Source organism: Canis lupus (assembly GCF_048164855.1).
Source record: "Canis lupus baileyi chromosome 27 unlocalized genomic scaffold, mCanLup2.hap1 SUPER_27_unloc_1, whole genome shotgun sequence".
Classification (NCBI taxonomy): domain Eukaryota; kingdom Metazoa; phylum Chordata; class Mammalia; order Carnivora; family Canidae; genus Canis; species Canis lupus.
Window position 1 is genome coordinate 96,761 of NW_027326442.1, and position 15,057 is coordinate 111,817.

The window sequence follows — 15,057 nt, forward strand, 5'->3', positions numbered from 1 at the left end:
TCACAGGATGTTGGTCACCCTGTTTTAAACACTAAATGATAGTGAGTAAGCTGAGTGACCACCTGGAAACAGAACTCACCGTTTTTTTTTGGTTTTGTTTTTTTTTTTATATAGTTCCAGAAGATTCTCCATGACCTACCTCCAACTTTAGTGACAACGACTTCCAATTACTCCCAAAGCTGCAGCCACAAAAAGTGGGCCTCAGTGTTTATGCACTAATCCTTTAACTTCTTACCTTTCTTTCTGTTGTTCCTTTTGTCTACTATGATACCCTGTGCCCAACACAGTCACTCCCTCACCGAAAGCCTACCTGTCTTTAGAGGACCAGCATGGACACCACCTGCTTCCTGATGCTGCTTAAAGCCCCAGCTAGAACTAACCCACCTTTCTCCTTTGCATTTGTACATTATTCTTTTCAGTATCTCAGTCATAGTATATATTATTACAATCATCTATCATTTATCAGACTTCTGACCTATTGGTTTGGAGATTGCAAGGGCATACACTCCTCCCTCTCCCTTGCCAGGTATATTTTTATGGGCTTCTCACAGGAATGGCTGTTAAACTGCAATCCAAGAAATGATCATTGCTATATACCTAAATGTCCTTTTTAAATAACTTTGAGACATATACCATACAATTCATCCACATAAGGTATACAATTCAATGGTTTTGGTGTTATACTCACAAGGTACACAACTGTTACCACCTCCTAATTTTAAAGGATTTTTGTAACCACAAGAAGAAATCTTGTATCTATTAGCAGTCTCCTCATTTCCTCCACAATCCCTAGGATTTTTTTTAATCCATTTTCTGTTGCTACAGATTTGTATATTCTAGACACTTCATGTAAACAGAACCACACAATATGTAATCTTTTGTGACTGGCTTCTTTCACTTACAGAATAATTTTCTAAGATTTGCCAATGTTACAATGTAACATTGTAGCAAGTTACATCCATTCCCTTCTATTCCATTGTATGGATCTACCACATTTTATTTATTCATAGTCAAATACATTCAAATTGTTTCCACTTTTGGACTGTTATGCTACTTTAGATATTTGTATGCTAGTTTTTATGTGAACACATTCTCATTTTACTTAGGTATACACCAAGAGGTGGAATCCTCACCAATACATATTATCTGATTATACCATCATAGTGTGTATAAAGTGGTATCTCATTGTAGTTTTGACTTGCATTTCCCTGACTTATGATACCAAGCATTTTTTTATGTATTTATTGGCTGTCTGCATAACTTCTTTACAGAAATGTCCATTCAGATCCTTTGCCCAATATTAAGCTGGGCTATTTATCTTTTGTTGTTGAGTTTCAAGAGTTTTTCATATGTTCTAATATGTTTCTTATCAGTTACAGGATTTACAAATATTTTTTCTCTCATTTTGTGGGTTGTCTTTTCACTTTTTTTTTTCTTTTCACTTTCTTGATGGTTTAGTTTGTAACAGATTCCTAATCTAGATGAAATCCAATTTCTTTTCTTTTTGTTGCTTGTGTTTTTGGTGTCACGTCTAATAGGATCTGCCTAATGCAGTGTCATGTCTAATAGGATCCACCTAACACAGATTGCTAAGATTCACTCCTATGTTTTCCAAGTCTATTCTAGTTTAGCTCTTAAATTTACGTATTTAGGGGCACCTGGGTGGCACAGTTAAGCATCCAACTTTAGCTCAGGTCATGAGGTCCTGGGATTGGCTGGTAACTGGCTCCTGCTCTACACTCAGCAGGGAGTCTGCTTGTCTGTCTCCCTCCCCTTCTGCCCCTTCTCATGCTCACTCTATATACATTCTGTCTCTTTCAATAAATAAACTCTTATAAAATATTTTTCTTAGGTCTTTGATTTGTTTTGTGTTAATTTTTATATATGGTATGAGCATATATCCAGTTGTCCCAGCACTTTGATCATTCGTTGAAAAGAATGACCTTGGCACTCACACCAAAAATCAGTTATCATAAACATACAGGTTTATTTATTAACTCACAATTTTATTTCATTGATCTATATGCCCCACTCTTATGGCAATATCAGAATGTCTTGATTACTATAGTTTTGTAGTAAGTTTTGAAATCAAGAAGTGTAATAAGCCCTCCAATTTCTTTCCAAAGATTATTTTGACTATTTTGGGACTCTTGAATTTCCATATGCATTTCAGGACCAGCCTGTCCATTTCTGCAAAAAAAGCTACCTGGAGAGGGCACCTGAGTGGCTCAGGCAGTTAAGTGTCTACCTTCCGCTCAGGTCATGATCCAGAGTACTGGGATTAAGCCTTGCATAGGGCTCCCTACTCAATGGGGAGCCTGCGTGTCCCGCGCTCCCACTCCACCTGCTTACGCTCTGTCAACTAAATAAAAAAAAAAGAAAAAAAAAGCCACCTTGAGCTCTGACAGGGATCATCCTGACTCATTCAATATGGGAGAGCACTGCCTTCTAAACAGTATTAAGTCTTGCAATCCACAGACACTGGATATCTTTCCATTTATATATGTCTTCTTGGATTCACATGCATTTTTATCAGACTGAATCCACATCCCCTCTTATCTAATGCATCTGGAGATTTCCCACCTCTTTTAGCTCTGCTACTATTAAAATAAAAATATACATATGCCAACGCTGCTCATTTTTAAGAGACTTCTGAGGACTGTAAGGATCTAGGGTTTCCCTATTTATTGGGAATGTCTTAGTCAGGTACTAAAGTCATTAACATTGAGTCTTCTGTTTTCTGAGTGTTCTTTGTATAAAATTTATTGAAGAAAAGTTACCAATGAAATGGATGATTTTTTAACTTACACATAATGCATATGATCCTGCTTTTATATATATAAGCATAAATGTTCATATGTAAGTAAGAGCACAGCAAAAACTTTGAAAGAAGATATACCAATATGTTATAGTGGTTACCTTTGGAGAGGAAGGAACAATCAGATGGAGAACAGGAATAGCACTCTTTACTTGGATGGGTGGGTGTGGGGGGGTGAGGAGCTATAAAAATGTTTTCATGTATTTTTGGTGTGATTTTTTTTATTTTAAATATAATAATATAAATATGCCCCAGTGAAAGAGTTTTTCCAATATATATCACCCTGAGAGTAAATAACCTGGCTGACCTTGAGATCGCAGGTGGTATTGAGCAGCAGGTTGGAAGGTTTGAGGTCACGGTGCAGTACATTAGCTGAATGGATATATTTTAACCCTCTGAGGATCTGGTAAAGAAAATAGCAGATATGGTCGTTGCTGAGGTGTTGCGTCTTCAAGAGCTTGTAGAGATCTGTTTCCATGAGGTCTTGTACTATATATCTGTTTAGACAGGTTAAGGTAACCAAGTATCTGGCTGGTTACACTTAGCAAAGCACTAAAAACAAAATGAACCCTCTCCACAAACAGCCCACTATTATATCATGAGGACTGCAAGGAAAATGAGAAATGATGAAAACTTGGTTTATCTACTGAAGAAATCGGAAATAGAGAACCACTTCTTAGGTCCTGTGAAACAACAGGCATTTATGTATGACTGATGTGACCAATAATGGGCCTAGAGTGAGCTGAGACAGGCTGTTACAGAAATACTGGCCAATCTTCAAGTCTGAATCTCCTAGTCCTACAAATTGTCCAGCATCAACAAACCCTCTCCCAGGATTACTGGAAAGGGCTGGAAGAGGGTGGTGGCCAGCAGGCATCATACATCCCATCCTCTCTTTGGCCCAGCAACAACTTATAATGTCACTGTTCTTTTACCCCCTGTCAAGTCACCCCCTTCTTGTCCTTAAGAATCAACCATAAAACCAATGGAAATAGGACCTAGAACACATCTCTACTAAATTCAGCCTTCTGTGTGCTTGACCCTTCAACTAATATTAAGATCCTAAATAAAGAGAGTCCTGGGAAATCATGCTCATTTTGTTGCCTGGTTAAAGACTGCATTTGAAAGATAGAAGCGTTAAGTATACTGAAGAGGATCTGCCAGAAAAAAAGTTACTGTTTGGGCTAGTACAGCATTCCTACCAGGAGCTCATTTTACTCCTCTTGCTTTCTTGCATATCCATGTATCTAAGCCACCTAGAACTTTATCTTTGGTTGATTTCTTCCTTACAGAAATTGAATTATAAAACTCTAGCTTTCACTAGCAGTGTTTTTACATATTCACTTCTGTGAAAATATTTTATGTCCCCTACAGATTCATGCTAGATAAGACACTGGGATTCAGAGGAAACATGATTTGAAAACTTACCATCTTGAGGGGTGCCTGATTAGCTCAGTCAGTTAAGAGTCTGCCTTTAGCTCAGGTCATGATCCTGGGGCCCTGGAATCAAGCCTCACGTAGGTTTGGGCTCCTTGCTCAGTGGGGAGCCTGCTTCTCCCTCTCCCTCTGCCTGCCACTCCCCATGCTTGTGCTGTCAAATAAATAAATAAAATCTTTTCTAAAAATTAAAAAATAGGGCAGCCCTGGTGGCCCAGCGGTTTAGCGCCGCCTTCAGCCTAGGGTGTGATCCTGGAGATCCGGCATCGAGTCCCACAACGGGCTCTCTGCATGGAGTCTGCTTCTCCCTCTGCCTGTGTCTCTGCCTCTCACTCTCTGTGTGTCTGTCATGAATAAATAAATACAATCTTTTTTAAAAAATTAAAAAATAAAACTAATCATCTTCAAAGAGACTGGATTTTCCTAGTAAAAGGTAAAGAAGGACAACAGGTGGCAGCAGCAGGAGACATTTTACTTAAAATAACACAATAACTTCATTACAGAGCTGCTTAAAAATGGAAAGGAAACAGTGAGTTGCTTGTCCTTGGGGGGTGGGGGCGCAGAATGCAAACTAGGAAAACTGGTAGGAATGCTGTACTAGCCCAAACAGTAACTTTTTTTCTGGCAGATCCTCTTCAGTATACTTAACGCTTCTATCTTTCAAATGCAGTCTTTAACCAGGCAACAACCTCTGGACCTACTTAGTCCAGATTTCTAAATGTTGCTTATAGTTAAAAGCAGAATTTCAGAGCTAAGTCAGCTTTAAAAGGTCATGAAAGCTAGTGCCTTAATACTAAAGACGGGAAAACAGACCTAGAGGCAAATGACACCGTCTAAGATCAGGACAGTCTGGATTTGACCAGGTGATATGCAGGGCACCCTCTTTCTTAGTCTACTGTTCATTCCTTCTCTTTCTACCATAAAAAATCATACCTTGAATGGAAAAAAACATGACTGGAAGCGGTGTTAAGATTTTCCATAACTACACTTAAAATCTTTACTAAAACAGAGAAAATATTGGATTTGCCAAGACACGAAAAATAGTTGACAACGGATAAATCAAAGAGAAAAAATCACACAAGTCTTCTAGTAAATAGCCAGCAGATTACAATTTCCCCTTTAATGTGCTTTGTGTACTTTTTCTTTACTCTGGTAAGTTCAAGTATTTCAGGTTACATTTCCTCAACAAGGTGACCAATCACAGGAGTCAGCTGTCTGAAAAGGATACACATCTTTCATTTGCTCGATGGTTGGTGCTCGAATAATATCATTGATTCCAATGATGTTCTCATGTCTGAAGCGCAGTAAGATTTTTATCTCCCTCAGGGTTCTCTGGCAGTAGGTCTGGTGCTCAAAAGGACTGATTTTCTTGATGGCTACTCGAACTTTGTTGACATTATCATAAGCAGAGCTAAAAAAAAAAAAATAGGGGAGGGGAGAGATGGCATTTAAAATAGTTTCAGAACATCTTGGCAGGAAAAATAAAGATCAGTAACGTATTAAATATTTAGCACTCTGGGTAAATACTTAGTTCATATACATGAAGGTACCCTGTATATTATCCACAAAAAGCCTCAAGCCAGGAAAGATGCAGCTGGCACAATGCAGCACATACTGAATATCAAACTTAACTAAGGGCCCAGTCCTGGTAAATATGTCGATGCCCACTGTCATAAACCCAGGAACATGGTTTTAGGCCACACATGCATGCATAAAACATTTTCCCATTGTTTTTAGTAGCAACTGCATTTTGTTGAGAGTAATCATTTCTGTCTCCAAAACAACTTCCTATTGTTGTATCAGATTCCTCTGACTCAGCAGAAACATTCAAAAGACCATCAACCACATCTTTATCCCTAACAAAAATGGACCCAGAGGACACGCCTCAATTGCTTGCATCCACTCTGTCTTACTTGCAAAATGATATGACTCTTTCTTCTTTTTTTTTTTTTTAACTGTTCCAAGTAATCAATTTATGTACACTCAGTTGCAGGAATGACCTTCATATAAATGATAAGCAAACTATTCTTGGTGAGGAAAAATGATGGTTCTATGTATATTAAAGTAGTTTTTAGGGATGCCTGGGGTGGTTCAGTGGTTGAGGGTCTGCCTTCAGCTCAGGTTGTGATCCCGGGATTGAGTCCCACATCCAGCTCCTGTGAAGAGTCTGCTTCTCTCTCTGCCTATGTCTCTGCCTCTGTGTGTGTGTGTGTCTCATGAATAAACAAGTCTTTTTAAAAACATAAAATAAAGTAGTCTTTAGGGGCACCTGGGTGGCTTAGTCCATTGGGCTTCTGCCTTCAGCTCAGGTCATGATCCCACAGTCCTGGGATGAAGCCCCGGGTCAGGCTCCCTCCCTGTTCAGTGGTAACTCTGTTTCTCCCTCTCCCTCTCCCTCTGCCCCTCTGCCTGCTTGTGCTCCCTCTCAATAAATAAATAAATAAACAAACAAACAAACTTTTTAAAGAAATGGTTTTTAATCATAAAACACAAAAGCCATAAGGAAAAAAAATCACACTTTAAGATAGTATTGATAAATACTACATAATTTTGAAACTTATTATAACACATTAAAAAAAACCCTCTTCATACACATAATTGCATTTTGTCTTCACAATAGTTTTAAAAGTAAGGGACAGCAGTGTTCTTATGTACATTGTCCAGGTAAGATTCCCTTAGTTATAGAGAGGATAATTCACTTACCCAAAAAGTTAATCTCCCTAGGCCCTCTTTATCAAAAGTACCTTAGGCTTACATCCTTTTCTCAGGAAGTTTTCTTTTTATCTCACTCTCTCTGGGACAACAGAGCAAGGATAGGTTGCCATTAATGGATGAGCCCCCCAGCTCAACTAAAGTGCTGCTCAAATTGTGGTCCTCAGACCCCTGCATCAGGATCACGTGACATTCTTGTTAAAAATGCTAGTTTCAGGGTGCCTGGGTGGCTTAGTTAAGCATCTGACCTTTCATTTCAGCTCAGGTCATGATCTTGAGGTCCTGGGACTGAGCCCTGCATGGGGCTCTGCACTCAGCAGGCTGTCCACCTAAGATTCTCTCTTCCTCCGCCCCTCCCCCCACTCACATGCACTTTCTCCAATAAATCAATAAATCTTTAAAAAAAAAAAAAAAAAAAGCTAGATTCTGTGCCTCATCCTAGGCCTTCCTTTCTGGAAAAAAGTTTTTTTTTTAATTCTAGTATAATTAATGTACTGTTATATTAGTTTCAAGTGTGTGATTCAGCAATTCTATATATTACTCAGTGCTCATCATGGTAGGTGCCCCTTCACCTATTTCATCCATCCCCTCATCCATTTCCCCTGTGGTAACATTTGTTCTCTATATTTAAGGGGGTAGGAGGAAGAGTCTATTTTTCTGTTTTCTTTGTTAATTTCTTTTGTTTCTTAAATTCCACATATGAGTAAAATCATATATTTATCTTCTCTATTTCACTTAGCATAATACTCTCTAGATCCATCCATGTCACGGCAAATGGCAAAATTTCATTCTTTTTTAATGACTACTCGAGTAATATTCCTGTGTGTGTGTATATATGTACACCACATTTTCACCCATTCATCTATCAGTGGACACTTGGGTTGCTTCCATGTTAGCTATTATAAATAATATTCCAATAAGCACATGGGTGCCCATATCTTTTCAAATTAATGTTTTAATATTCTTTGGGTAAATAGTAGTGGAATTACTGGATCATATGGTAATTCTATTTTTAATACTTTGAGGAATCTCCATATTGCTTTCCATAGGGGCTCTTTCTTTTTTTTTCCCAAGTATTTAACCAAAGTATTTGGGTAATCATATAACAAAACCTATAAAGTATTCTTCAAAAAGAGTTCCAGGAGTGCCTGGCTGGCTCAGTGGGAAAGTGTGCAACTCGATCTTGGGGTCGTGAATTTGAGCCCCACACTGGGTGTAGAGATCACTAAAAAGAATAAATAAACTTAAAAAAAAGAGAGAGAGAGAGTTCCATAGCTCTTATACAGAGCCCAGTTCTTTCCAAGTTGACCTCAAGGTTTGACTTAACAGAATTCCAAGCAGAAACAGTAATAATTATGCTTCAATTTCGTGATGAATTTATTTTAGAGAAAGTGAGCAAAAGAGCACAGAGAGGGGCAGAGGGACAGAATCTTGAAGTAGACTCCCCACTGAGTGCAGAGTCTTACTTGGGGCTTGATCTCCTGACCCTGAGGATCATGACCTGAACCAAAACCAGGAACAGGATGTTCAACTGACTGCCACCCCGGCACCCCATGGTGATGAATTTTAATCTTGAATGTTACTACTATCTTTATGATCAATATTCCATTTAATCTTTTCTATAAGAGCTTTTCATCTTAATAAATATCAATATCTGGGGATCCCTGGGTGGCTCGGCGGTTTAGCGCCTGCCTTTGGCCCAGGGCGCCGTCCTGGAGTCCCGGGATCAAGTCCCATGTCGGGCTCCTGACATGGAGCTTGCTTCTCCCTCTGCCTGTGTCTCTGCCTCTCTCTCTCTTTCTGTGTCTATCATGAATAAATCAATAAAATCTTTAAAAAATAATTAGTATCTGGTCCACTGACTGAAGCAATAACACTGACAGGCAATAAATAAGACACTGCTTCTTGTTTCCTCAAGTAAGTGCCAGAAATAGAAAAAAGCCAAGTAAGTTTATTCTCAAGTTTGTGCTTCTATATGGTATTTGTCAGTTTGCTTATTTTGAGTATTACTGATACATTTGTCTGTCTCCATCGCAAAACTATACTGTAGGAGGCACCTTACCTTATTCGACTTCAATTCTCCCACACTACCATTAATATATTGCACTTAGATGCCCCCAATACTTTGAAATGAAATGTATTTATTTCCTTAAGTAAAAGAATCACTACTCAAATCTTATTTTGCTTAGGTTTGCTGCATGAATGCCTAAAACCACTGATTTTCAGGTAGGCAGGCAGAGGGACATGTCATTCAAACAACTTTATCCAATATTGATAATATTTTTATAATTTAAAACTTTTGGGGCAATTAAAATCATAGAGCATGAGTCCGATAAAAGAGAACACAGTTTAATACACTGGTTTAATATTAACATTTTAAATTTCTAGTTTTACTAAAACAGGGTAGTCAAACAAGGCCAAAAATTTGCTTCTAAGCCAAGATTGTTGGGGGGAAGGGGTTATGGTGAACATACCCCTCCAGCTGTATCAACACTTAGGTGATGAAATAACCAACTGCCCCCTTTTAAGTGCGAAGGCATGAAATCCTCCTCGTTGGCTCCTACTTGAAAAGAAAGTATGATCCTGTCCATGGAGTTGGGTTATTTCCTATTGTTTTATACAATCTGCCATAGGACTGATCACAAACAGTTTGTTTTACACTCTTCCACAATTCTTTATTTGCTCATTTCTTCTTGGATTTCTCAGTTTTGTTTTATGTATTTTATTTTGCTATATCTTTTACTGTGGAGTTTGTGTTAGCTTTTGTTTTATTTTTTTAATCTTTTTTTAAAGATTTATTTATTTATGATAGACACAGGTAGAGAGAGGCAGAGACACAGGCAGAGGGAGAAGCAGGCTCCATGCCGGGAGCCCAATGCGGAACTTGATCCCGGGACTCCAGGATCGCGCCCTGGGCCAAAAGCAGGCGCTGAACCACTGAGCCACCTAGGGATCCCCTAGCTTTTGTTTTAAAATCACTTTGGCACTGGGTTGCCTGGGTGTCTCAGAGGTTGAGCATCTGCCTTCAGCTCAGAGCATGATCCTGGTCGGAGGATTGAGTCCCACATCGGGCTCTCTGAGAGAAGCCTGCTTCTCCCTCTGCCTATGTCTTTGCCTCTATGTCTCTCATGAATAAATAAAAATCTAAAAAAAAAAAAAAAAAAAAAAAAATTAGGGACTCCTGGGTGGCTCAGAGGTTGAGCGTCTGCCTTCGGCTCAGGGCGTGATCCTAGAGTTCTGGGATCAAGTCCCACATCGGGCTCCTGCAGGAAGCCTGCTTCTCCCTCTGTCTCTGCCTCTCTCTCTGTGTTTCTCATGAATAAATAAATAAATAAATAAATATTTTTAAAATTATAAAATCACTTTGGCATTTTCAACTTTTCCCTTTTAAGAATTTGATTTTTGCTCATCTCCATTTCCCCCACAACTAACACCATGCTGCAACTTTTGCTTTAAGGGTCTCTCTGTAAACAACTTATGGGTGTGGCTTAGGATCTCAATCTAGTATGTGATTATATAGTCTTTGAATGAGTTAATTTTAGATACTCGTATTTTTTTCTTTGAACTGATAAACTTGCTCTTTTCAAAAACAAAATTTAAACAAATTGTTCAACATTAAGGGAAATCTTCCTAACTCATCTCTATAAGGTAAATAATCTTTTTTTTAAAAAAAGATTTTATTTATTCATGAAAGAAACACACAGAGAGGCAGAGATACAGGCAGAGGGAGAAGCAGGCTCTCTGCAGGGAGCCTGATGTGGGACCCTAGGACCACGGCCTGAGCCAAAGGTATGATACTCAGCCCTTGAGCCACCCAGGAGCCCCTAATATAAGTAATCTTTAAAAATAAATAAAAAGTGATGATGATGAGAAAGAACTAAAGCCAAAACTAAAGACCAGGGGTGCCTGGGTGACTCAGTCGGTTGAGCATTTGACTCTTGATTTAGGCTCAAGTCATGATCTCAGGGTTGTGAAATCAAGCCCCTTGTCAGGCTCTGCATCCAGCAGAGTCTGCTTGTCCTTTTTCCCTCTGCAACTCCTCCTGCTCTATCAAAAAAAAAAAAAAAAAAAAAAAAAAAGCCCCAGAACTTGTGCAAAAAGAGCAAACACCCCTACAACAAACAAAAAGACCTATCTCTTTTATAAGCACAGGCTTGAAAATCAACAAAAAATGAGTAAGTATAATTCAACAACACATTAAAAATCCATTATGTGCAAGTAGTACTTAATCTTGGGAATTTAAGAATGGTTCAATTAAAAATAAGATGACATGTGCTCACTCCCGCAGCACATATACTAAGAAACAAGATATCACGTCAAATAGACATTTCTCCAAACAAGATACATAAATGGCCAACAAGGATCTAAAAAGTTAGGGAGGGACACCTGGGTGGCTCAGGGGTTAGTTAAGTATCTATCTTTGGCTCAGGGTGTGATCCCCAGGTCCCAGGATCGAGTCCCACATCAGGCTTCCTGTGGGGAGCCTGCTTCTCCCTCTGCCTATGTCTCTGGCTCTATCATGAGAAGGAAGGAAGGAAGGAAGGAGGGAAGGAAGGAAGGAATGGTGGGAGGGAGGGAGGGAAAGAAAAGAAAGAAAAGAAAAAAAAGAAAAGAAAGAAAAGAAAAGAAAAGAGAAGAGACTGAAAGACTGAATGAAAAACTGCAACAAGTTATCATCTCATACCCATCATGATTGCCAATACATATACAAACAAACACCTCCCCACTTTGTTGGTAATGTAACATGATACAGCCACTATGGAAAACGGTATGAAAGTTTCTAAATAAATAAATAAATATAGAATTACCATATGGTCCAGCAATTTCACCTCTGGGTATACATCCAAAAGAATCTAAATAGGATCTTGAAGATATATTGGCACATTTATGTTCACTATAGCATTATTCATAATAGCCAATTTGGAAGCAACATAAATGTCCACGGATGGATGAATGGATAAAGAAAATGTGATACATACATACACGGAAATATTATTGTCTTAAAAAAGGAAATTCTATCATATGCTATAACATGGATAAACTTTGAAGACATTAACAAATAAGCCAGCCACAAAGTACTGTGTATGATTCCACTCATAGGTAGTATCTAAAGTTGTTAAATTCATAAAAATCAGAATGTAGAATAGTGGTTACCAAGGGCTTGGGGGAGGGAGGAAATGAGGAGGTGGTGTGCAAAGGTACAGTTTCAGTTTTGCAAGATGAAAAAGTTCTTGAGATCTGTTGCACAATAATGTGAATATACTTAACATCACTGAACTGTATACTTAAGAATGGTTAAAATGTTAAATTTTACATAGTTATTTATTTGTTTGTTTGTTTATAAGATGTATTTATTCATGAGACACACAGACTGAAAGAAGAGAGGCAGAGACATAAGCGGAAGGAGAAGCAGGCTCCTCGCAGGGAGTCCAATGTGGGACTCGATCCCAGATCCCAGGATCATGACCTGAGCTGAAGGCAGGCGCCCAACTGCTGAGCCATCCAGTTATCCCCTTTTTTTAAATTTTAAAAAGGTGCAACCATCTGGAAAACAGTACGAAGGTTCCTCAAAAAATTAAAAATAGAACTACCATACGATCTAGCAATTCCACTCTAGGTAGCTATCTAAAGAAAATTAAAACACGAATTCAAAAGGATATATGCACCCTCTTCTCTTCTTTCGCTGCCGCCCGGTCTTGGAGCCGCCGACGCCATGGGTTTCGGAGACCTGAAAAGCCCCGCCGGCCTCCAGGTGCTCAAGGACTACCTAGCGGACAAGAGCTACATCGAGGGGTACATGCCGTCACAAGCGGACATGGCAGTGTTTGAAGCAGTCTCCAGTCCCCGGCTCGCCAACTTGTATCATGCCCTGCGTTGGTACAATCACATCAAGTCTTACGAGAAGGAAAAGGCCAGCCTTCCAGGAGTGAAGAAAGCTTTGGGCAAGTATGGTCCTGCTAATGTGGAAGACACCACAGGAAGTGGAGCTACAGATAGTAAAGATGATGATGATATTGATCTCTTCGGATCTAATGACGAGGAGGAAAGTGAAAAAGTAAAGAGGCTAAGAGAGGAACGCTTTGCACAGTATGAGTCAAAGAAAGCCAAAAAACCTGCACTTGTTGCCAAGTCTTCCATATTACTAGATGTGAAACCTTGGGACGATGAGACAGATATGGCAAAATTAGAGGAGTGCGTCCGAAGCATTCAGGCAGATGGCTTGGTCTGGGGCTCTTCTAAACTAGTTCCAGTGGGATATGGAATTAAAAAACTTCAAATACAGCGTGTAGTGGAAGATGATAAAGTTGGAACAGATATGCTGGGGGAACGGATCACTGCTTTTGAGGACTATGTGAAGTCCATGGACGTGGCTGCTCTTAATAAGATCTAAAATCTACATCATAGGGGATCCCTGGGTAAATAAATAAATCTTGAAAAATAAAAATAAAAATAAAATAAAATAAAATCTACATCGTAGATCATTGCCCTTAAATAAAAGCTTAAAAGAAAGAAAAAAAAGAATATATGCACCCCATTGTTCACTGCAGCATTATTTTTTTTTAAGATTTATTTTTATTTATTTATGATAGACATAGGGGGAGAGAGAGAGAGAGAGGCAGAGACACAGGCAGAGGGATAAGCAGGCTCCATGCCGGGAGCCCGACGCGGGACTTGATCCCGGGACGCCAGGATTGCGCCCTGGGCCAAAGGCAGGCGCGAAACCACTGAGCCACCCAGGGATCCCCTCACTGCAGCATTATTTACGATAGTGAAGATATAGAAACAACCTAAGTGTCTGCAGATGAATGGATAGATGATCTGGGGTGTGTGTGTGTGTGTATTTGTATACACACATTTCACTTGTAAGTGCAATCTAAACAACAAAATACAACAAAATCCAGACTCATAGATACTGAGTGCTGGTTATCAGAGGGGAAAGAGTTGCAGAAAGGGTGAAATGGGTGAAGAGGATCAAGAGATACAAACTTCCAGGGATCCCTGGGTGGCGCAGCGGTTTGGTGCCTGCCTTTGGCCCAGGGCGCGATCCTGGAGACCCGGGATCGAATCCCACGTCGGGCTCCCGGTGCATGGAGCCTGCTTCTCCCTCTGCCTGTGTCTCTGCCTCTCTCTCTCTCTGTGTGTGACTATCATAGATAAATAAAAATTAAGGGGATCCCTGGGTGGCGCAGCGGTTTGGCGCCTGCCTTTGGCCCAGGGCGCGATCCTGGAGACCCGGGATCGAATCCCACGTCGGGCTCCCGGTGCATGGAGCCTGCTTTTCCCTCTGCCTGTGTCTCTGCCTCTCTCCCTCTCTCTTGGTGACTATCATAAATAAATAAAAATTAAAAAAAATTAAAAAAAAAAATACAAACTTCCAGTGATAAAATAAGTAAGTCATGTTGATATAATGCACAGCATGGGGAATACAGTCAATAATACTGTATTAACTTTGCATGGTAACACATGATAACTAGACCTACTATGGTAATCAGTTAGCAATGTATACAAATGTTGAATCACTATGGTATATACATGAAATAGAATACTACCGGGGCACCTAAGTGGCTCAGCCGGTTAAGTGTCTGACTTTGGCTCAGGTCATGGTCTCAGGGACCTAGAATTGAGACCCGAGTGGGGCTCCCCACTCTGAAGAGTCTGTTTGTCCTTCTTCCTCTGCCCCTCTTCCCACTCATGCATGTGTTCTCTCCCAAAAAAATAAAAAGGAAACAATAATGTCAATTATACTTTAAAATAAAATTTTTAAAAGAGTTTATTTATTCATGAGAGACAGAGAGAGAGACAGAGACATAGGCAGAGGGAGAAGCAGGCTCACTGCAGGGAGCCTGATTCAGGACTCAATCCCAGGACCCTGGGATCATGACCTGAGCCAAAGGCAGATGCTCGACCACCGAACCTCCAGGCTCCCTCAACTTAAAATTTTTTAAGCGGTGCCTGGGTGGGCTCAGTCAGTTAAGCATCTGACTCTTGATCTCAGCTCAAGCCTTGATCTCCGGGAGGTAAATTCAATCCCTGTATTGTGCTCCATGCTGGGTATGAAGCCTACATAAAAATTTAAAAAATTTTTAATT

General features: G+C 39.7%; 1 protein-coding gene and 1 pseudogene across 1 annotated transcript in view; one reads left to right on the forward strand and one right to left on the reverse strand.

Annotated features, from left to right (window-relative positions):
* MAPK1 (mitogen-activated protein kinase 1) overlaps positions 1–15,057 on the reverse strand; it is a 119,033-nt gene that overhangs the window by 35,255 nt on the left and 68,721 nt on the right. Inside the window, exons 2-3 of the mRNA XM_072819101.1 lie at positions 5,484–5,666; positions 3,126–3,315 (exon numbers count right to left, since the gene is read on the reverse strand). Of these exons, the coding sequence (XP_072675202.1) occupies positions 3,126–3,315; positions 5,484–5,666 (373 nt within the window). The remainder of the gene's footprint in view (positions 1–3,125; positions 3,316–5,483; positions 5,667–15,057) is intronic.
* On the forward strand, positions 12,643–13,358 carry LOC140629610 (elongation factor 1-beta pseudogene; annotated as a pseudogene).